Source organism: Hakea prostrata, chromosome 2 (genome assembly GCF_041222555.1).
Source record: "Hakea prostrata isolate BN-2017 chromosome 2, UWA_Hpros_2, whole genome shotgun sequence".
Taxonomy (NCBI): domain Eukaryota; kingdom Viridiplantae; phylum Streptophyta; class Magnoliopsida; order Proteales; family Proteaceae; genus Hakea; species Hakea prostrata.
Genome location: NC_142601.1, coordinates 65536899 through 65564009, shown reverse-complemented (window position 1 = coordinate 65564009; position 27111 = coordinate 65536899). Strand labels below are relative to the sequence as shown.

The 27111-nt window shown below is 40.0% G+C and overlaps 1 protein-coding gene across 1 annotated transcript in view; it reads right to left on the bottom strand.

Annotated features, from left to right (window-relative positions):
* Positions 1-27111, bottom strand: part of CAND3 (tobamovirus multiplication protein) — a 71517-nt gene that overhangs the window by 19394 nt on the left and 25012 nt on the right. Inside the window, exons 3-8 of the mRNA XM_089145949.1 lie at positions 26534-26567; positions 25124-25210; positions 24967-25018; positions 6800-6977; positions 6545-6640; positions 5383-5443 (exon numbers count right to left, since the gene is read on the bottom strand). Of these exons, the coding sequence (XP_089002075.1) occupies positions 5383-5443; positions 6545-6640; positions 6800-6977; positions 24967-25018; positions 25124-25210; positions 26534-26567 (508 nt within the window). The remainder of the gene's footprint in view (positions 1-5382; positions 5444-6544; positions 6641-6799; positions 6978-24966; positions 25019-25123; positions 25211-26533; positions 26568-27111) is intronic.

Below are 27111 nucleotides of genomic sequence, written 5' to 3'. Positions count from 1 at the left end.
TAAACTGTAGTGGAGAAGTTCGAACCGGATACAGCTAAACAAGCAGTCATCCTTATGGAGGTGAGATAGTGAATCAGTGATTAGAATCATTTGATATTCACAATTCGTAGTTTTATACTAAGTCATTAACCTAGTAACTAGTTATTGTTTTTTCTCTTTATATATTAGATAAAGGCTTTTAGGGATGCCACTGGGAGCTTCGGTCGTGCTGTGGCCGTATCGGGACGGGAAACCGCCCTTGCAGGTAAGTTCATTCATTTATTTCATTATACATTTAATTATTATATTCTATCTCTAATTTAGTTATTTAAATATTAAAATGACTTGGAGTCTATGTTTGTTGCAGCTGAGTGGTGGTTGCAATTTGGACGTGATTCACACAACTTGAGTAGGATTGCAAGCACAGTGCTCTCCCAAACATGTTCTGCCACTGGTTGTGAGCGAAATTGGAGCACCTTCAGCCTCATTCACTCGAAGAGGCGCAACCGATTGGGTGTCAAGCGTCTAGAGGACCTTGTCTACCTACACTATAATATGAGACTAAGAGAGGATCATATTAGACAGGGGATGGATAGAGAGAGCACCAATATCGAGTTGGCCAACATATTTGAGATGGATGATGATGATAACCCAGTAGTTGACTGGATCAGGGATAGTGGAGACGGATTGCTGGATGAGGATGGAGGTCTTCCCAATAGTCAAATTGCAGAGGAGATGGGGGCTGATGTGGGGGACTTCATGGCCTAGGAGGGGAGGCCACATGCAGAGCCCGCCCGTCCCTTCGTGCCACACCCTAGTGCATCCACCCAGAGTGAAGATTTGATTTTCTGGTCCAACACTGAGGATGAGGTGACTCAGGCCTCCGGCGATGACGACGATGGTGGTGATGATGACGGTGATGATGATGATGGAGGGGATGAGGAGGGTGTGGGACCTCGTGATCAGGATTCAGCTGATCCTAGGGAGAGACCACCACCACCACCACCAGCAGTATGTGAGAGTCAAGGGGGGGGAGGACGACCACCGAGATTCACAGGAGAGAGTCAGTTCACCCACGCGACACAGGATTCAGTCCATACTGGAGCTGCATCTCGAGGCAAAAATGTTTCCTCTACATATTCGAGGAAGGGGAAGGGGAGACAGCATGGCTGGAGCACAGAGGACACGCCATCATATGGGTCCTACCGTCCATCCGATGCCGAGAGCTTGGTGGGATCTATGAGATCGATGAGCATTGATGATGCTAGAGACTCCACCTCTAGAGGATCCGGATGGCATAGGCCTGCAGAGTCCTCATATGATACTGCTGTGGAGAGTATTGGTTCTACCGAGTCGACTTATGGTTATGGTCCTTATGCTTATGGACCATATGGTGTCCCTCCTGGCTATCAGATTCAAGGTCAGGCCAATCAGCCACGACTGGAGCCTTATGGTTATGGAGCGGCCTATGGAGCTTATGGTGTCCCTCCCACTGTCGATTATCGGAGTCAGCCACAACGACCTTATCAGTATCCTTATCCTTCTCCTAGTCTTGAGAGCCAGGGGCAGGGTGGTCTTTTATTTGTTGAGCAGATCTTCCACACTATTCCACAACCACAAGGCCCACCACCACCAGTTCCTTTGGAGATTCACAACTTCCCACCGTTAGGGAATCTTATGCATGTGGATGAGGCCACAAACAGAGGTGCAGTTCTTGACTATGTCCAAAACTATATGGGGTGGGGGCAAACATCATGGGAGTTATATTGTCATTTGTATGGGGTGCAGACGGAAGAGGGAGACATTGAGGCTTGAATAGAATAGACTTGTAAGTTGTAAGTTGTAACTTGTAAGTACTAAGTAATAACAATACAGCTTCTTCTCTGGTTCATGTACTATATACTTGGAATGCTGGATGTTACATTTTCAGTAGTTTTTTAGTAAACTAGTAGTTATTATAGTGTTTATTATGCTTGAAATAGCTAGTATGCAAAAATCCAAATCAATTTGAGTGCATTTGAGGCTCGAAATTGAGTTTTCAAGAATCAGGAAAAAAATATCCAGTTTCGGTCGAAATGTTCATTTCGATCGAATTTTTTTACCTTGGTTTCGACCAATAAATGCCAAGTTATGGCCAATTTTGACCAATTTGAACCAACTCAAACTTACTGTTTTGAAAATTTTCCGTGGTTTCAACCAGCCCATACATGTCCAGTTTTACTCACAAAATCCCTGGTTTCAACATGTTCTACCCATCTCGGCCATAGCTCGCTTTTTGGCTGGTTGAAACCAGCCTCAGAATTGAGATTTTGATCCCTGGCTGGATCTGCATAAACTCTTCTCATCTTAAAAGTCCTCAAATTTGGTATTGATCATTTTTTTTTGGGTGGGCCGGGGGATTGGGGATGGATGTGCTTAGTGGCCTTAACCATTCCTTAGCAGTACGCTGGCATTGTAAAAACTCTAGGAATGAAGTCTTCAACTCTGAGAGCTTCATCCTCGAAGAACATGGCAGTATGACAATTTGGTATGCTCATGTTCAAAATCAGCAGCCATGCTCTTGCAGTCTTCTTTAATCACAAATTTTGTTAGACCGCCATGATCATGCCTTTGTGAACTATAGTACCATATACAGCCTTGTTCTCCTCCTCTTTGAAGATTTGAGGTACACAATCTTTTTCTTCAAGAACAATATCTTGAATTCTGGTGGCTTGTAGTGGAGTGCTCTCAAGTCCTTTTTTATCTTGCACAATTTCTCCCTTGCTTGCTTTGATCTTTTCCTTCTCAACAACCCATTCTACCAGTAAAATCTCTGTTGTCACAATTTCAGATATTAACTTTCCTTCTCCAAGTAGAATAGTACCAGAAACTAGGTCAAGGTCATGATGAGCATCAAATAGAGAAGGTGCTCCCTCCAGGCAGCACTCCGGTAGTTACTTCAAACTTCTTGGGCAGTAGCTCTTTGTCTTCAATTGTTTTATGCTTGCTTAAGCAGGCCCCAAGGTTTTGTCATCTACCCCTAGAATTTCCTTTATTGGAACTTCAAGCAGCAGCTCTTCCTTGGGCTGTATGAGCTTAGCCTCCAATGGAGGAACCGCTTCTCTTGTGTCTAGGGGAAAAGTCAAAACTGATTCTATGTTGTTACTTGGAACTCATCCCCAGAAGCTAATAGCATTTTCACTATACCTGGGAAAATTAGCATCTTCTCCGCTGACCCTTCTGCATTCCAGTTGGTTCAAATAGCTTGCTTTTTCTTAATCATAGCTGGCAATTTTAGGGCTGGAGTACAATTTTCTGTCCCTAGTGCACAAATTGGCTCATTTGTTCTCCTTGATATACTGACATCATTGTCATATAACAAGGGTCTTCCCAAAAGTACATCAGAGCCTCATAGTTTCAGGGGGACCAAGCATAATCCCATTACCTTCATTTTATTACTATTCAAGGAGAGGCTTTACAGGGGTCGCAATGTTTGTCAGTTGTTAAGTCTAATCTCTTAACAAACGCCTCTAAAACAAAATTCGCACTGCTACCACTATCAACAATTACCCATGTGTTGTGATCATTGGTTCTCATCATGGTGCAGAAGATGCACTCTCTCCTCCAATCTTCACCATGTGTTTCAGCAACTATGCCATTGATGACAACATGGGCAACATGGAAGTCTTCCTCAGAATCATATTTGTAGTGTTCTTCATCTCAACCTTCCTCTGTGGTTAGGTTCAGCATAGAATCATCATCAGTTGACTCATCCAGCAGCTCTAGGATAAATTCTTTGTCTTCATTCTCATCTTCCATAGTGGTTGGTTTTTCCATGCTCCGATACTACTTGATGCAGACCCAATTGAATGGGCACCACTGACTTCCAAGATCATTAAGAGAACCAACTCATATAGGACCAAGAAAAGGTTTCTTGAAAATTTGGTTAGGGATATGGAGGTTCTTTGTAATATGGCTGAAGGATCATGCATTCTTAAATGATATTTGAGATAATGAAGAATACTTAACCCATCCCATGGGAGATATGGGGTACAGTTCTTAAGATGGGAAACTGGAGTCTATGGGTGTCAGAATGGGTTGAAACTTGGCGACAATGTAGGCTATAACATAGGGATATGATCCCCCAAGTTTTTGGTTGGTTTGTATGGTTAAATTAGAAGACACTAGGGATCTTGTTTTAGGGTTCAGGGGGTACGAAAACTCAAGAAATATTTATATCTTGAAATCAAATGGGCCAGAACGGGGTTAGCTTAGGATATAAAGTCAACAGGGTTAGCAGAATGTACCTAAAGCATGGGACAGATTTAATAGTTAGATTGGCATAGATCTAACCTTCAATTTTGGTTGTCTTGGGAACTCTTAAAATTTATATTTTAAAAAAAAAAAAAAATTTGGAGTGTAGGCTGCAAGATACCTCAATGGAGCCTAATGTTGCTTGGATTCACCTGAAGATGGAGATAGAAGGTGTCCTATACAACCACTGTCAAAAGTTTAAGCTTGATTTCACTTAGAACCTTCCCAGGGTTTGGATCTTCAAACTAATTGACAGAACCAAGGTAAACACACATAAAGTGCCTGAAGGGAAGCTTAACTTCCTTCATTCAAATCTCATCTATCACCATCGAGAGGAGTCTATTTATACATAATAATTATGTTGGCGTCCTAAACTGATTTTGACTCCAAGTTGGACCATTCTTCAATTAGAAACTAGAAAGCCTAGATTTTTTTATACTCTTAAAACTGAAATTAAATATAAGAAGACACTAATCTACCTTTTTAAGTTAGGCAGAATTTATATTTATATATTCATTGAAATTTTGGTTTTCTGAAAAAAACCAAGACGGAACTTGATGGGAAACCGTAAAGTCTTGTGTTTCAATTGGTCAACTCATTTCGAGTGTTTCGACCATCTTGGTCCATCCCATGTCTTATATTCTCATGTTTCAACCGAGATTCACTAATTTGAAAGATCTCATGACCCTCTCGAGCATCCAAACTGGTTTCTTGAATTCAAGCTTCTATTTTTCAATCAAAATCTCCATAGCAAATTCCCTGGTCTCGGCACATCATTTCAGCTATATCTTGGTCTTGAGGCTAGCTGAAACTAGCCTTGAAATCAAAATTTTAAACCTTGACCGGAAGAAATGTAAAGACCTTCCAAAAGCATGCTGCCCTCATATATGGGGTTTCTGTCATGGCCAAGAACAATATACTTCTTTGGGGTTCCATTTGAATTCTCTCCAATGTCTACTAATACAAGAGAGATGCCAAAAGTAAAAAGAAAGAAAGGGGGGGGGGGGGGAAATAACTAACTGTACAGTGTCCATTCAAGTAAAAGGTCAACAGGAAGATAAAAACCAACATCATAAAACAACAGAACCAATTAAGATTATAATTGCTCACCATAGCAAGCCAGAGCTCCTCCAAGTAAAAGCATTGTTATGGAAAAGGCATCTATGTATACCTGCACGAAAGTTACTGGAAAAAAATAAACAAGCTAACAAGGTCTAAACTAAAATGCCAAAACCAGGTATACCACAGCTAAAAAAATAGAGAGAAACAGAATCTAAACGTTATAATTAAGCTGAAATAGTTACACCATTTTAAATGGCTAATACACATTTTAATATTATAATTTAGGAGGGACTATACTGATTTCAAGAATCAAACAGAGTTTGCTCAACCACTTCTGAGTCCTCTATGGTAGTTCTCAAACTTTCTGTTTCTTTAGCTAGTTGAAGTGTTCAAAGTTACTTAATATCATCTAAAGCATAAGACAAGGGATCCAAAGACAACAAATTTGGTGACATCATGAACAGATTAATATCTTCAATACTGATTGAGTTGTATAGACATCATTCACATTTTACATGAACTCTATACTGTTCAACATTTGGAATCTTGGGAACTGAGTTTCCATTCCTCTTTTCCACTTTAATTCAACACATTTAACCTCCTATTTCCAGAAGAAAGAAGAGGAGTGAGGGGGGTAATAATCAAAGAAAAAATTAATATCCCAGCGCCTCCACCACAACAAAAGCAAACTCAGCCTTATACCAACTTAATGTGGTCGGCTACATGGGCAGGATCTTTTTAGATCTACAGAAACAATATGTTTTGAACTTTTGATACTTAGGTGCAGTTGACGACATCTGCCCAGAGAAGGAGTTAATTTAACTTCTACAGTGTTTTGAGATTTGTTTATCTCTTCCACTTGTCAACTTGGTAGATGGTAGAGTTTTAGGGTGGTTCCACGTGGAATGCAGGATCCTTCTGGTTTAAAAACTGGATTATTTGCCTCAACTAACAACTGGCTCCATCAGTCTACCCATTTCTGGCAAATGGTTTGAGCCAACAGGGACCCGTCAGACCTCACGTACATACATCTGCCTATCTGGGTTGTCATATTGCAAACTGTTCCTTATATACAGACTGTAGGTCCTATTCTAAACAACTCTTGCTAAAATGTTTTCACATGATTCAATAAGTCTAATCGACGAGACTAAAGGATCTTTTGTAAGGATATTTGGCAAGAAAATTTAATGACCAGGAATTAAATCATTACCCGAGCCACAAGAGACGAATCAATGCGATTTTTCCCCCTGCCAATCCAAATTAGCACTGCAAATGCCATCATAAAGAAAAACACTAACGCCATCACCTGGGGAAAGAGGAATTAAAATGGTCTGAGTTTGTGCAATCAATATTAGCTTACTTGTTCTGGAATATGTGTCCAATATGATCACTAAAAAAGAATTATCAGAAAATACTATGAATGAGAAATAGAGACCAGTGCTAGTTCAATTTGATGCTTCCGTACCATAATCACAAATCTTTGTCGGCTTCCAACATGAATGGCTTGAAAACAGCAGCATTTTCTGAGACTAACCCTGTTAGATGAACCTGACTTAGCCTGTGTCTTTTCCAGTAAGCCTTCTCGGAAATTACTGTCTTCATCCTCCTCCTCTTCGTCATTTGCCTGATGGCAAAGGTCAACCCTGTAGAATCATTGCCCAAAGAAGCATACAAAATAACTTATAAATGAAATCATGTCACTTAGCATTGAAAGATTCTATCATAGAACTCTATAAATAGATATTCACATAAACCTGATCATGGTAATATCTGAATCAAATCAACATCCATCAAAATCCCTTCTTTTGTATGGCTCAGATATTGATTCATGCATAGAAATCATTTGGAGAAATCCAAACAAAATGTCATTGTTAATCAATATAATCTAGTTTGGTTGACAGTAGAGGGAGTCCATATACATACAAGCATGTTGTGACAAGAAGCAACAAAAATAAAACACACAAAAAAGAAAAGAAAGAAGAGGAGATGGAGAGACTCCTAAGAAGAACCCTGCAGACTTAGTGGTCTCCCCCTCATGATGGACCTTTTATAATGAAGGGGCTACAGCTTAATGGAGGTAGAAACTAGTAGAGAAAACGCGATATTGTTATAATGGCTCAATTGATCAATGTGATCTCAAGCCCTCTATTTATAATAAAGTGAAAACAACACTATTACATAAATACCCTTACTTGAGTAACAAGAAATAGAAATTTACATGAACACAAACTCTAATTTAACTCCTAGTAGAATCCAACACTCCCCCTCAAGTTGAGGCATAGATATTAGTTATGCCCAATTTGCCCACAATAGGAAGGAAATCTTTTTCTTCAAACCCTTAGTGAAAACATCTGCCACTTGGTCTCCAGACCTCACAAAAGGCATGCAGATAAGCCCTTGTTCTTGCTTTCCTTTGACAAAAAACTTGTCAATTTCAATGTGCTTAGTTCGATCATGTTGCACCGGATTATTAGCAATACTAATAGCAGCCTTTTTGTCACAGTATAACATCATAGGGTTTGGAACTTGGACTCCAATATATTGCAGCAAGCCTTTCAACCATAGTAGCTCACAAACTCCATGAACCATAGCTCTATATTTAGCTTCGGAATTAGATAAAGCTACCACATTATGTTTCTTACTTCTCCAAGTAACTAGATTACCTCCAACAAAGGTACAGTAACCTGAAATTGACTTCCTGTCCGGAGATCCAGCCCAGTCTGCATTGGTGTATGCTTCTACTCTTAAGTTATCAGTGGGTGACAAAAGTTTTCCTTTTCCAGGAGTTCCCTTCAAATATTGTAGTATTCTTGTAACAGCCTTCATATGAGCTAAATATGGACCATGCATGAATTGGCTCACTATCCCCACAGCATAAGCAATGTCTGGCCTGGTGTGGGACAAGTAAATAAGCTTCCCTACTAGCCTTTGGTATCTTCATTTATCCACTAGTTCTCCCTCTCTTTTTTTAAGCTTAGCTCCAGCTTCAATAAGGGGTATCAACTGCTTTATACCCCAACATTCCCACTTCTGATAATAAATCTAGGACATACTTTCTTTGGGAGGAATATACCCTTCTTTGATCAAGCTACCTCAATCCCTAAAAAGTAATGTAACTTCCCTAGATCTTTAATCTCAAACTCTCTGCCAGGAAAGTCCTTCAACCTTTGAATTTCTTCACCATCATTCCCTGTGATGACAATATCGTCTACATAAACAATGAGAAGTGTGATGTTAGTACCTGACTTCTTAACAAATAGTGTATGATCAGCATTGCTTTGCTTGTACCCAATAGAAGTCATTGCCTTTAGGAGGCGTCCAATGCGTCCAAACTAGCATCTAGGAGACTATTTTAATCCATAAATTGACCTCTTCAACTGATAAATTTTCCCTGCAATATTGTCATCGGAGAAACCATGTGGGATTTCCATATAGACTTCTTCTACTAACTCCCTATGTAAGAAAGCATTATTTACGTCTAGCTGGTGCAAGTTCCAGTCTTTGTTCACAGCTACAAACAACAGAACTCTGACAGTGTTTAGTTTTGAAACAGGGACAAAAGTCTCTTGATAATCAATCCCATAGGTCTGGGTAAACCCCTTTGCAACTAGTCTAGCCTTCAACTTGTTGACTGATCCATCCATATTTTGTTTAATTATAAACACCCATTTGTAGCCCACTGGTTTTTTTCCTAGAGGTTACTCTTCTTGAACTCTTAAGTTGTGTTGGTGTGTGATAGGAAGATCTAGAGTTGGAAAGAACACCTCTCCTCTAGGACTCTCCCCTGGAGAGGTGTATAGTAAGGGCAAGACTCATGAAAAATTACATCCATGGATACAATGGTTTTCTTAGAAGGAGGATGATAACATTTGTACTTTTCTGAGTAGCAGAATACCCCAAAAAAATGCAACGTAGGCCGCAGAGAACCAACTTACTCTGGTGGGCTGTAATTCTGGCATAACACACACATCCAAAAAACTTTGGAGGAATAATAAAAAAAGAGGCTCCCTGGAAAATCTCATTAGGACATTTAAAACCAAGTATCCTACTAGGCATCCTATTCATAAGGTAAGAAGCAGTGAGTATAGCATCACTCCAATATTGGTCAGGTACATTCATAGCAATCATAATTGAACAGGCTATCTCTAAAAGATGCCGATTCTTCCTTTCGACAACCCCATTCTAGGCAACCGTATCAACACAACTGGTCTGGTGTATTATGCTAGAGTCAGAGAGATATCTCTCAAACTCACCATCAATATACTATGTGCCATTGTCACTACGAAGGATCTTCACAGTGGCATTGAACTGAGTTTTAATCATATTATGAAAGTCACAAAACATTGAAAAACCTCATTTTTTTTTGTTTTAAAAAATAAATCCATGTAGAACGAGAGTGGCAATCAGTAAAAGTAACAAAGTATCCATGGCCAGTAATAGACATATGTTGGCAAGGGCCCCACACATCAGTATGAATTAGCACAAAAGGAATAGATTTTCTATTATGAAGAGAAGGTAAATAAGTAGAACGAGTTTGCTTCGCAAAAATGCAGGCTTCACAAAAAAAAATTATCCTCGTTACAAGAAGAAACCAAATCAGGATATACTTTCTTATGAGTTCTAGAAGGGGTTAACCTAGCCTACGGTGCTACTGATGAAAGTCTGATATTACCGAATGGACCTAATTAGAAGATCTAGTTAGAGTAAAAGTAGATCCTCCAATCGGCTCAAGCAAATAAAGTCCTTTGTCTAGTTTACCACGTCCAATCTCCTTCCCCGTGACCAAATCCTAGAAAACACAGTAAGGTGGGAAAAAAGTCACTTTACAATATAAGTTATGTGTAAGACTACTGATAGAGAGCAAATTAGTAGAGAAAGAGGGAACATGCAAAACGTTAAACAAAGAAAGTGATGGAGAATGCTAAATGGTCCCTTTTCCAGCAATGGAAAAATAGGAGCCATCAGCGATTCGAATTTTATCCTTTTCAAAAGTTGGAGAATATTATAAGAAAAAAGAGGATAAACCTGTCATATAATCTATGGCTTCGGTATCAATGATCCAAGGAGTAGAAACTGAAGAAACTTGGAAGCCTGTAAAAGTTTTACCTGAAGTAGCAAAGTAGGACTTGGTATGGGTAGTCAAGGAAGCAGTGGTACAGGCTGTACCGGCAGTAGAAGGATGCAGCATACGTCGCAGAGTAGCTAACTCCTCTTGGGAAAAACCAATGTCTGTAGAGAGTGTTGTGGAAACTGTCTCAGAAATATGGGCTTTCGGTTTTCCTCTTTTTTGCTCAAAATCAGCAGGCTTCCCATGGAGTTTCCAACAATTTGCCTTGGTATGATATGGTTTATGACAGTGCTCACACTTGAACATCTCCTTAACTGAATCAGATTTAGTGCTAATAGACTTTAAGGCTAATTTCTCCACAATAGGAGCATGAAGCATGGTTAATCGATGGCTTTCCTCCAACTGAACAAGGGCATAAGATTGTTTTAGTGTAGGAAAGGGAGAACAACTTAATACTTGTACTCTGATCTGATTATATTCCACATTCAAACCTGTCAAGAAGTCATATACCCGAATCTTATCAACGTGCTTCCTATAAGTAGGCACACCATCTAGATTAGTGGGGTGATAATCCCCATAATGATCCAACTCTTGCTAAAGAGATCGCAACTCGGCATAATATTGGGCCACAGTCAGTTCCTTTTGGGTAGTCTCAAAAAGCTTTTTTCGTAGCTTATAAACCTGTGCATCATTCCCCAACTGCCCATATGTTTCAATAGTAGCCTTCCAAATTTGGGCTGCAGTATCAAGTAATAGGTATCCACGGGCAATATTTGAAGTCATGGAATTCAAAAGAAATGACATAATACGAGAGTCATTCAATATCCATTTATCCTGTGAAACGCTTGTGGTATTAGGTTTAATAATGGTGCCCGTAATGTGTCCAACAAGTCCTCTTCTGGCAATAGTCCGGTAAGCAGATTGAAACCAAATCAAATAATTTGTTCCATCAAATCTTACCAAAAGAGGATGAAGAGTGGGGTAATGTTCGGAGCCAGTGGGAGCAAGAGTACCATCAATAGTTGTCAAGTTGACAAAAATACTTGCACTTCTTCAGTCTTTATCCTTTTGAAGTAACAGAAATGTCGCAGAATGCAATAGCCGAACAACTCAAACAATTCTAAGGAATGATATTAAAAAAAAAAATACATACCTCCTATTTTGGGCTAAAAACTATGAAAAAATTACAAATAAACTCTAAAATATGAACCCCTGAAACATTAATCTATATATATATATATATATATATATATATATTATATATATATATATATATATATATATATATATATGTTTATATATATATATATATATATATATATATATATATATATATATATATATATATATATATATATATATATATATATATATATATATATATATGTATGTATGTATGTATGTATGTGTGAAAGAGAGAAGGCGTTGGAAGCAGAGTCGATGGTCGATGGCCATCTTGGAAGTCGCAGGTTTAGCCGTGATGGGGAAGTTGCAGGTTTTTTCAAGGAGGCGATGGCAATCCTTGGTTGAAGAAGAAGATGGAACTAGAAAATCTCAGTACGTGTCTCTCAAATCACCGAAAGCTATGCTCGTTGTAACTCGCGAACTCAACAACGAACGAATTGAACTCGCACGGCTTTGTTTCCTGCTTCTCGGTGATGAAACAGCGTACAGTAGAGACAACCCTAGGCGATGGCATCTGGAGAGACGTCTCGACAATGGAGGTATGTCTTGCTCAGCGAGATTTTTTTCTTCTCTTTCCTTCCCTAATCGAACTTAGGCTCTGATGCCATGTAGAGAAAACACGATATTGGGATGATGGCTCAATTGATCAATGTGATCTCAAGCCCTCTTTTTATAATAAAGTGGAAACAACACTATTACATAAATACCCTTACTTGAGTAACAAGAAATAGAAATTTACATGAACACAAACTCTAATTTAACTCCTAGTAGAATCCAACAAAACTCTTTAATTTCAAATAAATGAGAGAGGAAAGTAAATAAAATATGATCTTACCAAAATAACTAGCCTATTGGAAGATTCCCTATGAACACGTGTACCCCGATGGTTCATATGGGTCATGTGCTCCTAGCAACACGGAGTATCAGACTCTTAGTCCTAGGATTATTAACAAACGTAAAACAGTGAAACAAAAGCACCTTCCACTCCCCCTAAATTTCAGCTCAAACAAGGAAGGACTTCTGATCCTTCCAATCATGGAAACATCATTAACTAGAAACCTGCTCTAACAGCAAGAATCTATGTATTTCCAACAAGAAGCAAAATTAATGCACAAATCAGTAGATTTCAGGCCCTCAACCCATATTTACAGTCCATCTCAATTGAGGTATACTGTAGAATTTGAATAGTTCCAACATCTTAACCAAGATTTACATTTAAATAAATAAATAAAAAAGAAGATAAGAAGTTTGCATAAAATCAATTAATCAGAAGCAAAGAGGAAGTGACCTTGTCTCTGCATCAATTTCTATCAAACTATCAAAGGGCCAGAAAATCCATATCAGCTGCAAGGGACTACAATATTCCTGTCACACTAACTTTGACCATGAGAAGGGTGAATCAGGATGGACAAGAAAAAATTCTTAATCTTCTCAGAGATTCAATGCCTGTTTCCAAAGCATTGCAAACAAACTAGCAGGCATACAAAAAGTTTACATGTCCAATTATGGTCTCCCACATCACAACCAAAGTATGGCCAAGCCTGCCAGGTGTGTACATTGAAAACCCCCCAAAAAAAAAAAAAAAAAAAAAGGGGGCCCGTTTTGCCCCCAACGGGCCCGGCGCCCCCCCCCCCCCCCCAAAAAAAACCCCCCCCCCCCCCCGCGCGCGCGCGCCCGGGGGGGGCCCCCCCCCCCCCCCCCCCCCCCCCCCCCAACACCCCCCCCCCCGGGCCGGCCGCGGGGGGCCGGGGGGGGGGGGGGGCCTAGAAACTAGGACCTACAAAGTGCTACTAGACTCTTAGAATTAACGCCTATTCTTGCGATAGTGGATTTTGGCACTTGTATCTGATTTATCATGATTGCTTGTATAACACATATCTTCCGGTGCCACTACAGATCTGGGACAAGGGGTGGGTCTTGGCACCATAATACTAAATTGAATGCAAGACTATTAGAAACTTAAAGAAAAATAGAACTATCCTAATCAATATCAGATTTCTAACAAGGAATTCAACAATTAACAATGTAAGGGAGTCTTAAGAAGTTTTTGTTTTAAACAAATAATTGAGAGTATTTTAGGAGAGATAATGTTACCTGCTGATCTTGGCTGCAAACGGGGTTGGCATCTAGGACATATATAGAGAATATTTTGAGAGTGGGAATCCTGGGGAGAATAATATTCAAGTAATGGCGTATCCTAGAGAGAGTAGGTGATAGAGAGGGGGGGAACAAGAGGGGAGGAGACTCGACAACTAGACTAAAAAGGGAAGAGAGCCGTGGGTTTGGGGAGGAGAGATGTCAGAACTAGGTCTTTTTTTTTTTGAGAAAAGAGCAGATCTTTGTAGAGGAGAGCAGGAGAAGTTTTCTGTGGGATAAAGGTGAGGAGGAGAGACTTACCGAGAGAGAGACCAGCACCCCGGGGGGGGGGAGAGAGGGGGGGAGCACCGTGAGCTTTTTCTAATTCTTTTCTTTCATTCAAATTGCCAAACGATTTGATACATGGTTTAATAAATTGATTCCTCACAACCCTCATGTTTAATTCCCAAATAACCCCAACTTAAGTTGTATATATACCCAAACTCAAAATAATTCAAAATTGGGCCCAAACAGACTCTAGGCCCAGCCCATAAAGACTCAAACATGAAATCAAAATATTTAAATAGTAAACTACTACCCAACCCACTAAGACTTAGAAAATAACATGACAACGCCTGAGCGTGTTTCTCATCGTCCATCCACATGATGCTGTCGTGGGATGATCTCTCGCGGGTCGCCGTCTCCTGTTCACTAATGTCTTCATCAACTCTCCCCGACTTTGAAGAATTCACCTCCGGTGAATAAGGCTCGGTGTACTCTAGCATGTCCGGGTCGTCGTTGTAGCTCTTCCATCGTGATCCAAGTGTTGTCGATCTCGGATGCCCCCGCCATTTAACGAGGATTCTTTGTAACCTCCCTCTTTTGTAGTTGTAACTCTCTCATCAAGATCTCTTCAACTGCCTCAACTCTATTGTGAAATTTAGGCATAGGTGGTACTAGTAGTAGGGAGTGAGAGGTCATCCGGGGTCATCACAAGGAAGGGTGTTAGGTCATCTGGATAGAGATGCGTGTAGGAGTGCCTGAAGGGGACAGGTCCTCCACATTGAATATTGCTGATTCCCATGTTAGTTGGTAGATTAAGAACATAGGCATTAGCTCCTATTTTCTTCGGAATCTCAAATGGTCCCGCACTACGAGCATGTAGCTTGCTCGCTTTACCTTTAGTGAAACGCTGCGGTCTGATCCTAACCATCACCATATCTCCTTCTTGAACTCTTGCTGTCGATGCACATCAGCTTTGGACTTATATTGATCATTACTCGTGCTATTCGCTGTCTTATACTTGCATGTATCGATATGTGTCGCAAGACTCGGCTGATGGGGAAGTCCTGAGCTGACACAACTGGAATAAGGTCTATAGGAGCCTTGGGCTGGTATCCCGGACAAACCTCAAAGGTGACGACCGTGGTTCGGTTCTTGAGCTATTATAGGCAAACTCGGCCCGGGTAAGGACCCGATCCCAACCGGTAAGGTACTCTCCTATTAGGCAACGCAACAAGTTCCCTAGACTTCTATTAACAACCTCGGTCCCCATCGGTTTGGGGGTGTGCGAGAACGGAGTTTGGTTCCCATCATCCTCCATGAGTCCGCAAGTGACTAGTGAACTTAACATCCCTATCGGATACTATGGTATTAGGTAACCCATGGTACTTGACAACCTCATGGAAGAAGGTTTAGCCACAATTGATGCATCGCTTGTCTTAGAACAAGGAATGAAATGAGCCATCTTTGAGAAACGGTCTACTACTACAAATACGGAATCATGACCTCTCAAAGTCCTAGGAAGGCCAAGCACAAAATCCATACTAAGGTCCCGCCACGGAGCATGTGGTCGCGGGGGTATACAACCCCGTGTTCTTTTTTGTTGCTTAGCGGTCGACATGTCTTCATTGACTCACTACCCTAGCAACATCTCTTTTGAGTCCCGGCCGTCGGTCCTCTACTAGGCTAATTGTCTTATCTCGACCAAAGTGACCAGCAACTCCCCGATGCAATTCCCGGATCGAAATCTCAAGTGAGGTCTGGGAATGCATAGTTTGGTTCCTTTAAAAGGAAACCATCTCTCGGGTATCTAGCGGCCATGGAGGGTCTCCACCGAGGGAAGTGAATACCTCACTAAAATCGGGCAGTGGGGTATTGGCCCTTGATTCGCTCAAATCCTATAACCTCAACACTCATTGTTTGAAGTAACACATTGGCCCGACTTGTAGCATTGTTGTGGTGGAGGTATATATTAACTCGGCTTAATGCATCGCAGCAGTATTTTCAACACCGGGTCGATGTTTGAGTACAAGGTGTACTCTTGTAGAAATTCAACCCACTTGGCATGCCTCTCGTTTAGCTTCTTTTGGGCACTCAAGTATTTTAGGGCCTGGTGATCGAATATAACACAAATTCTTGCGGTAAGATAATGGGCCATGCGCAAGGCTTGGACAACCGCATGGAACTCTTTGTCATAAGTGGAATAGCGTTGCTTGGCTTCGTTAGCTTCTCACTAAAGTATGCAACAGGATGTCCTTCTTGACTAAGGACACCACCTATCCCAATGCCGATGCATCACAATTAACCTCAAGACTTTGAAGTCCGGGGCGCGCTGGGCCTCTCATCAACTTCTTAATCTCTTTAAGCCTTCTCAGACTTTTAGTCCATTGAAACTCCTTCTTTTCATGCAATCTGTGATAGAGACATAATGGTACTAAACCGGTAGATAAACCTCCTATAGTGGCTGCCTGGAGCTTCGCACCTCATGGATGTTAGTCGGTTCTGCCACTCAACAATGGCTCTCACTTTCTCGGATCAGCAGATACTCCCCGGGCTGACACAATAAATCCTAAGAAATAACTTGATCACTCTGAATGTGCACTTCGAGATTGGCGTCAACTTTTCTCGTTGAAGCACTTGGAAAACTTGCGCAGTGATCTTGGGAAGCGGGGTTTTACTATGTGAGGATGTCATCAAAGTAAACCACTAAAAATTTGCCATTGAATGGTTGTAGCACTTGATTCATTATTCTCATAAACGTGCTAGGTGCGTTAGTTAAGCCAAAAGGCATAACTAACCATTCAAAGAGGCCATCCTTTGTCTTAAAGGCCGTCTTCCATTCATCCCCGGGTTTAACTCTAATCTGGTGGTACCCGCTCTTAAGATCAATCTTGGAAAAGATTAATGAACCAGCCATCATATCTAGCATGTCATCAAGCCTAGGTATGGGAAACCTATACTTAATGGTGATCTTATTAATGGCTCGGCTATCTACACACATACGCCAAGTACCATCCTTCTTTGGTGTGAGTAGGGCAGTCTTGCACAAGGGCTAAGACTCTCTCTAATGAATCCCTTTGAAGCAATTCATCTACTTGCCGCTTCAACTCAGCGTGTTCTTTGGGATTCATGCGATAATGGGGCAAGTTTGGCAATGAGGACCCTGGGACTAAATCAATGACGTGCTGGACATCACGCATGGTGGTAATTCATCCGGTAGGTCCTCGGGAAACGATTGCCGAAACTCCTCTAATAAGGGTTGCACTTTTCTTGGAACATTAACAAATTTGTCCGATGTGTGATGTGTATCTGGATTACTTTGCAGGCAACTAGAGCATAAACAACTCCTGATTCTTTACACTCAACTTCAAATTCTTGCTGATTTAGTATGCCAAGTGTTTTAGAGCAAGTTTGTTTGATAGTACTGCCTTTATGCTCCACAACCTTAAACTCTTTTGGGGCACTAGGGGTCAATCGAATCTTTTCCCTTTATATTCAAAGATACGGATGTTAGATTTCCCGTAGGTAGTGACATCCCTATCATATAACCATGGTCTCCCTAGAATGATGTGAGCAACATCCATCTCTAGGACATCACACCACACTCTATCCTCATAACCAGCAAAATGTAAGGGAACTAAACACCTAAGGGTTACAGGGATAGTAGACTGATCAACCCAAGCAACCTTGTACGGTTTGGGGTGAGCCTCTGGTTTGAGCCCCATTCTGGAAATAGCACTTTGAGCAACTACATTCATGCAGCTTCCACTATCTATGGCGACTCGGCAGTTCTTACCTTGATGGCAAGTGTAGGTAATAAAAATATTAGTCCGCCGCCAATCATCAGTATCTTTGGGTTGTGATACCATACAACGCACAACTCCAAGCTTAGACCCATATACCATATCGAGATCCTCATCAGATATGTCCTCATCTGGTCTATGGTCTTCATACTCAGGCTCCTGATCATCATCCTGATCTAAATCCACAGGGTCTTGCCCTCCAACATAAAGGTTTCTATTGGGGCATTCCCTAGCAACATGTCCAAATCCTTGGCATTTGAAACACTGGAGCTGGCCAGCTTTCATGGGGGGAATTCCTAAAATGCCTTTACCCTTGTTATCAATTGGGTGCTGTGGGTTAACAAGGGGTCTTTGGAAATTGGTAGTGTTAGGGGTAGACCTTCGGAAACTAGATTCTCCGGGCTGAAAACTCTTCTTTGAGGAAAATCTTCATGGCGTCTCGTTCTAGAGCAATCCTAAAGGCTTGAGGGACATCTCGCACTAAGTGGGGTGCAAGTCGTGACCGGATATCTGAGTTAAGTCCAGTAATAAACCTAGAAAGTGTTTGCTCAACATCCTCACGAGTACGGCTTCTAATCTTAAGTTCATTGAATTTGGCCATATACTCGAGCATAGTTAATTTTCCTTGCTTTAGGGTGTTCATTTCATTCAACAAGTTCAGCCTATAGGTGATAGGTAAGAACTCCCTTTTAAGCCTTTCTGCATCTCACCCAGTGGTCACCGGCTCAAGTCCTGATTGTTCTCTTGGTACTCTAATTCTGTCCAAAAATCTTGGGCAGCCCCGGTAAGCTTAATCTTAGCAAACCTAAAGCGAACCTCTTCTGACATATTATAAAAATCAAAGTACCTGTCCATTTGTCTAATCCAATCTAGTAAGACTTTTGCATCTATTTGGCCATCATAAGATGGGGCCTCTACCTTGACTATCCTCCTAATATCGAACCCTCTATCATGGGTGTCAAGAGCATTTTCATGCTCATAGGTTGCATGATGCATAGGACCAAGATGTCCACGTGCTCCACGACCTCTACCTCTACCTCTTCCATTACCTTGGAAATTATCCCCGCTCTATCAAGATCCTCGAGGCGGTGGTCAAAGTTTTGGAGGTCCACTTGGTAGTTTTCATTCCTAGGTCCATTGGCTTGAGTATTATGTCCATGCTGCTCTTGCTGTCCCTCTATGGCTGTAAGTCGTGTTGCAAGGGTCCACATTCATTCTATGGCCTGAATGGTGGTGGCTTGGGCTGTCTGTGCTGCCCTTTGGTTATTTAACTCTTCTGAGTTGTTTGAATGGCCTTTAAGATCTCTCCATTTTGTTGGAGCAGCTGAGTCAATTGGTCAGGGGTCAATTGGGCACTTGATGAACCAGTCATATTGGAATATTCGTTTCCACTTCGGGTTACTACCATACACAATCTGACCTAAAGACACCTAAACTAAAACCAGCAATTCTAACAACTCGAAACCTAAAAGTCCAGCAGATCGCACTCTAAACTTGGCTCGATACCAGAATTGATGTAGGAGAAACCCTAGAAACTAGGGGACCTACAAAGTGGCTACTAGACTCTTAGAATTAACGCCTATTCTTGCGATAGTAAAGAAAGGAATTTTTGCAGCACTTGTAATCTGATTTATCATGCATGTAGCGTTAAAGTAGAGAAATAAACACGATAAGTCTTACCGTAGCACAACTAAACAAGAATCAATAGGAAACAAGGGGATGGGGATCTTGGCACCATAATACTAATTGAATGCAAGACTATTAAGAAACTTAAAGAAAAATAGAACTATCCTAATCAATATCAGATTTCTAACAAGGAATTCAACAATTAACAATGTAAAGGAGTCTTAAGAAGTTTTTGTTTTAAACAAATAATTGAGAAGTATTTTAGGAGAGATAATGTTACCTGCTGATCTTGGCTGCAAACAGGGGTTAGAAAGCATCTAGGAACATAAATAATAGAAAGAAAAATATTTTGAAGAGTGGGAATCCTAGGAAAGGAGAAAATAATATTCAAGTAATGGCGTATCCTAGGAAGAGAGTAGGTGATAAGAGAGAGGGAGAGAAAGAAAAGAAACAAAGAGAAGGGAAGGAGACTACGAGACAACTAGACTAACAAAGAAGGAAGGAAGGAAGACCGTGGGTTTGGGGAGAAGAGAAGATGTCCAGAAAGAACTAGGTCTTTTTTTTTTGAAAAAGGCGTCTTTGTAGAGGGAGCAGGAGAGTTTTCGTGGGAAATAAAGGTGGGAGGAGAGAACTTCCGGAGAGAGAGAGACCCCCCCGGGAGGGAGAGGGGGGGCCGTGCTTTTCTTCTTCTTTCTTCTTGCCAAAACGATTTGATACATGGTTTAAATAAAAAATTGATTCCTCACCCCTCTGTTTAATTCCCAAATCCCCAACTTAGTTGTATATTACCCAACTCAAAATAATTCAATTGGCCCAACGCTCGGCCCCCCTAAAGACTCCATGAAATCAATATTTAAATAGTAAACTACTACCCAACCCACTAAGACTTAGAAAATAACTGACAACGCCTGGCGTGTTTCTCTCGTCCATCCCGTCGCGTGGGTGATCTCTGGGGGGGGGGCGCCCGGGGGGGGGGAAGCCCTTTTTTTCCATAGTCCAAGAATATGCTCTTTGTCATTATTGTTCATTGTATGGTCATTCACCAAAAATTGCATTACATGAAACCAATGTGGCGCTCACAGAATATATGCTTTTACACTCAATCAAAACCACATACTACCATGTGAGCCAGGTTCTGTACAATGCACTATAGATATAAGCAATTTCATGGGAATTGAAGGTTGATAATATACTATTATTTTTAAGTAAAAAAGGGCAAAATATAGAACCCCATACAGGTTCTTAAATAAAATCCCAATAGCAATGCACTCATTAGCCTGGAGCCAAGGCTTGCTTGAGATGGCTGCTTCATGGTGAGGTCTATGATTTCATGCATGCTCTGCACAGTGGGAATGCTTGTGCTATCCTCCATACAAGATGGCATGCTATGTGGTTGCTCAAGCTTCCTACAAGACCTGGCTACCACACACAGTCTGACACATTAGCTACTTGATCCAATTGTTTACCTTCCTAACCTACTCTATACTTTCCACCTTTTGACACCTGCATGAAAACTATTAATGACTGAAAAGTTGACCACCGAGTTCTGATGACAACTGGATCTAACTATCCAACCTATGGAGACTGTGAGCCTTTGTGACAATAAGCTTGCTACCATGAGGACCATCACGGATGCCAAACAGTATTCTTGTTAATTTGTAAGAGCAACAAAATATGTTGATGGAAACCCGATTTTAGGGTCAGGGTTGCTTGTAGGGAATCCCTAGGATTTAGGGTTTTCCCAGGATAATCTTCTTTTGAACTAGCATGGATGGGAAGGATAATATTGTTAAATATAATTGGGTTCTAAATGAGTGGGGTTTGGGTAAGTCTTGGCTTGACAAAACTATATGGGATGATACGGAAAATTTTAGGGTTTTAACAAATGCCCATTGGATGATTTTGAAATATCCAGAATCACTATGGGACGTACAAACAGAAATGTGGTGTATCAGAGATTGCTAGGAAGCCTGCGGTTGGGTATGGGGAGGTTCAGGGATGATTTTGGGATGGCTTTAGGATGAGGGATTTGGGTAACAGAAACTGTAAGGATGTTAAGGAAATTTTAGAGTTTCAACAAATCAAAATAAAGAGGATTTGAGAATGGATCTTGGGCAATCTGCTTGGATCTTTCCCTTTCATTTTCTCTTTCTTTTCCTTCTCTCTTTGTTTTTTTCCTTCTTTTTTCTTTTTCTTTTCTTTTTCCGTTTTCAGACTTCCCGCAAATAAGAAAGAGGGAGGGCAGGGTTGCAATGAAACAAGAGAGGGAAAGAAGGGGGCAGCAGGGTAGGGGAGAAATGGGGAGGAGCTGGGCAGTGTCATAGGAGAAGGGGAGGGGTTTTAGGGTGTGGGAGCCTCATAGGGGGCTAGAGGGATCCTGCCAATGTTGCAGAAGCAAGGGAGAGGGGATTCTAGGTTGCGCAGATAAGGGAAGGGTAAGGAGGGCTATGTGATAGGTTTTGGAGGTGAGGGAGGGGGCTGGGGTTGCTGTGAATGAAGGAGAAAGGGTGGGGGTTTCGCAGGTACATACTTGAGTGCTGAATTAAAGGAGGAAGATTGCTGCACTTGCTGGAATCGCACGGCTGAACTGATGAAGATATAAGATCCCTGCCAGATTGGGTTGAGCAAAACCTCAGTACATAGGTGCCAATGCATCTGAAAACAAGTAGGCGTATTTGGCATACAATGGCTGATTGTATGTCTTTTCCTCTGTAGCATCAGCAAACAGGTTATCAATTCAGGGTTCTTATCCAAATTGTGACTCAAACTTGCTTGGAATTGGCCCCTAAGTTTGAAGAAGTTTTTGGTTCCTTATTAGTGGATAGCGCAACTCAACGGAAAGAAAATGGCTAACCTGTCCTAGTCTTCTTTCCAAAACCAAATAAAATAAATAAAAACAAGATATCTTGATGCCCTCCCCCAAGACAAGATAGGGGATTGAAACCAATTCGACTAAAGTTTCAACTGAAATTTAGTGAAGTTTCGATATAAATTTAGTGAAATTTCGAATTCCGGTCCTTGTCTTGAGATTTTGGTATCTTGAGGGGTTTCTTCTTTAAAAAAATAAAAAATAAAAAATACATACCATTTTGAAGGGGTTTTGACCATTTTGAGCAAAAACTTCCCAAGTCAAAGGTAATTGTTGACAAAAACATCGGCAAACACGTGCAACCAATCAATTGAAGCTCCCAACATCAAGATTGAAGTGTTTTATTCAGTTTGAGGTAGGTACCCCATTTTTCTCTGAACTCATTTTGGAAAATGTATGCTCCAAAGTTGTTTGATGATGATGAAATTAATATGCAACTGCCTATCTATAAACTCAAGGTATCGAATTTTTTTTTTTTTTGGGCAATATGCATTATTCTTCTTTTTTTTTTTTTTTTTTTTACTCTATTTTCTTACATAAAAAATGTAAACAAAATATATAATATATGTATTGCATGGAAACAAATATATGTCAACCACCAAAGGTTGATCTATGGCCTCACGGGTGTTCAAATATTTTTCACCCATATATGGATCAATGGGTACTAGTACATCACAGTTTCATGACCCATATTCGTAGATAGGTTTAGTATGTTGATGATGCAACATACATGTCTCAACATGATATTTTCAATTCTTCTCGAACATGGGATTCTTATGCATCACAAACAAAGCACACTGCACGTCAAGTCCAATGGACTTAAAGTGGGATTAAACAAGATCAACATAGTAGTTTCTATCAGCCTATACTCTGGAGGAATTTCTTCAGGGTTGTAATTCCTACGAATCAAAATTGTCAAGTGATAAGCATGCATTTACCATTATTTATTTGATTTAATTCCCCATACTTATTTAATTGAAGAGAGCTAATTTAGTATTTTTGTGTATTTTCAGGAATAAGATGATTTTGGATATTAGAGATAATATGGAGTAAAGTTGGCAAATATATTAGATATTGGTGGATTTTAAATCATGGCATTCAATCTTGCTGCCCAAGAAATCATGAAAAGTGAGATCTTAGTCAAATTGGAAACAGGTGGAGGTCTAAGGAACAAAATTGGTAATAAATCTGAAAATCGAGTAGACAGACCTACCTTCAGTATTTTGGGCATATCTCTCTCGTATGAACTTGGATTACGGTGATTCAAGATGCTATGGAACGATATTGAAAATATCTACAACTTTCTAGTTTTGAGTTTTTCCAAATTCCGAACGAATAAAGGTAAAATCGACGGGTAAAGAGAGGGCATTCATTGTGTGCGGGAGACATAAAAGAGAAGCCAGCCACAGAGAAGAAAGGAGGACGGCGAATGCGGCTCTCATCTCTCTCATTGGCTGAAGAAGAAGACCACATCTCTCTCTCTCCCCCCTATGTTTCATCTTTATTTTTCTTATGAACTTTGTGATAATGAGTAGCTAGTTCATTTTCTTTGGGATGTAGATGAACCATGTTTATTTCATTAATTTGATTGTTCTATATCTTCTAGTTGATTGTGTTTGAGTTTTGGCCAAAGATGTTCTATAGCTCAGCGAACTAAGCGTGCCAAGCTTCCGCGAAGGACGATAGTCTTGCGAAGATAGGGCATATCTAGGAAGACCATCCCTAATTTGCTTTGAAGTGTAAAGTTATATCGGTTAGAAAAAAGCATTGGGGATTCGAAATCCCAAAGATCTTCACATATTCATAGTTAACGTTTTTGCATTAATTAGTAGATTTAGTTTAAATTTAGTTTTGTTGAATTCAATCTTAGTGACTTAGCCTTTTAGTTCCCCACAGTTCGACCCCGTACTTTCTACATGCTAGATTAGTATAGGATTTTATTTTTGATTGGTTAGCGACACGATCATCAAGTAAACTCTTATTCTTCACAGTTTGCGCAAGAGTTACATTTGATAGTAGACTATTGATGATGTATGTGCATAAGTTTCAGTCATGTGTTATGCAAACTTTAATATAGGTTTAATGTTTTACAGATTTACTTTGTTGTCAATTGAATTGCGTATGAGTGCAAATCCGAAGGACCACTATGTTGTTTTCTAATCAAACTAACTGTAGAAACATGTTCATAGGCCTTAAAATAGGCTATCCCAGAAGAACCAGACCCAAAAAATGCATAAAACCCACCAAAACCCAGCAGATTTTGTACCAGGTTTTGGTGAAATTTCGGCAAAAATCTCAAGATCTCAGTGGTCTCAACCCCACCGAAACCGCAAGACAAAATGAGATTTGAATCCTTGGTGAAGATGAAGCCATCCTGAGAATGAACTAACCCATACCTTTAACTAAGTATGTTGAAACGAAAATGCTGGCTATGCAGCATGTACGAATTGTGCCCTGCTTCTCATACACATATGTTAGTAAAAGCTTTTATTCCAAAGTCAAAAACAGATGTGGTAGATGAACTATATTTATTAACTACAATTGCAGCCATCATAGCGCCTGTAAAACACATCGAAGTATTATAAATCAAAAGCTAACTAGCCTGACTTCCAAATCCATTGCAAGCTAATAAACCAGAAGCAACAGTTTGTAATACCCAAAGAAACAACAGGAAGACATTGACCAATACAAAAATAATGGTTTGGAAGGACAGAGAGAAGTACCAGAAAGATAAAAGCAGCAGAAATGCTGCTACGAAGAGAATGCTGGGACATGCTGCAAGGAAAGAACACTGCAATTAAATCCACCAAACCATTGAGTTCTCTTTCCATTAATGGACCTAAAAGTGAAACATAATGAAATGGCACATGGAGAAGATACCCATCAGCACAAACGCACAAGCATGTGACCAACAAAACCATCCCTTACAAGTAGCAACGAGTGTCGATACAAAGTATATGAAGAAACCTGCACAAAAACAAAATTAAGATACCAAGAGCATTAGCATTCAAGTTCAAGGTGCAAACAAAATAACTCATAGCTATTACCAAATGCAAAAGAAAATACACTCAAGTAACTATCAGAAAAGGAGGAGGGAGAAAAATACTCTGATATCACATATAACAGGAAATCAAGTAGTTATACATGTGGAAGCAAAAATTGTAAATATTTATGTTTACAAAAATTATCACACCTTTGCTGGGCTATTAAAATTTATTGATTAAGTGTGAACTTTCATTCACAGCATATTGACACAATTTGCACGCAACAAACAAGGTCTGAGAAGACCACAACTCCAATATAAATCAGATTTAAGTGGATTTGTTGGAAACTTGTTTTTTGCTCTATTCAATACAAAAGGCTTGTGAAAAAAATACAATCATTTGACTAGTGAAACTTTTCAGGGACGAACATTCCCATATGTTGTATTGCCATGATATATGATGCTTTTTCCTTTTATGAATATCATGCATTGGAAGATCTTTAACTTTATTCAGCATATATGTAGAATTATATTATCTCCACCAAAAGCAAAATTATATAATTCTTCATATGTTATTTGTGCCAAATAAATGGTTATATTAGAAAAGAACAGTAGAACAACTTGTTTTCCATGGCAACACAATGTGGATGATGATGGGATCTTACTCTTCATCCTATCCTAGCTAATTTATTCTACTTCGTTTTATTTTCTGTAATTTTCGTTAGATGCATACAATCACAGCACAGCCATGACTACCCATAAACCAGCCATTATGGCAGTTCCAAGGCCTTAACATAGGGTTAACTTTTACCCATTATTGTCAATATTTCTTTTTACTTTTTTTTTTTTTTTTTTTGGGGGGGGGGGGGGGGGAGGTTGGTTACAAGATTGCCAAATTCCATTCCATAAAACAGTGCTAGGAACAAAATATGACAAGCAAATCAACTTTCACACAGAAACACATTTTGGAATTGTCAGTTTCCAAGGGAAAAAAGATAGAGAAATTCATAATCCTATGACTGAACCTCAAAACTAATATCATCTTGAAGAAATATGAGGATTACAGAAAAATGCTCCAAATGTCCATCTTTCCTACCATCTTATCTTAGCACAAAAATTTCAAATAAAGAAAATGTAATATTACTCCATCAGAAACTCAATAGGATGTGAACCAGGGGACTGAGGATCTCAAAAGAATCAAACTTCATGCCAGCTAATTTGAAAGGTAGAGAGAGAGAGAGAAAAGAAAAACATAGACTAAATAGCTTACATGCCATCTCCATAGCTCAACACACAATATAACTTACCCAAGTTGGAAATGCCAATCATGAGATGGAATACCTGTAATAGAAATTAGTTGTGTCAAATACATAACACTAGGCTATAACAGGAAAAAGATTGTGCAATATCTAGATTAGGAAAATGTATAGTATAAATGAAAAGGCAGTTTCTACCCCCAATCCAACACCCCAAAGGGCCCAAACCAGAAAAAGCTAATAAAATAATGCAAAACAAAAACTGAAACATATCAACCTTTCAAAAAAAAATTGTCTGATAGAGAGAGAGAGAGAGACCATAATTCTAAAGGCAACTAAGTGACACCTAGGATTTGGTGTCACCTTGGTTTCCCTTAGACAGATGGTCATCTTGGCACTTTCACAACTATGAGAAAGACAACAGGTGGTTGAGGGAGTAAGAGGAGAAAGAAGAAGAAAGATTAACCTAGGGTAACAACAAGAGATAGAAAGCAAACCACACAATATGAATAAGTTTGTCATCAGTAAGCAGAACAGATGAACAAGGTCCCGGTAGTCATGGTTCAAGGTCTCACAAAATCTCAGCTGAGATTTCATTCTTTGAGACCTCAAGACGAGATATCATGAGA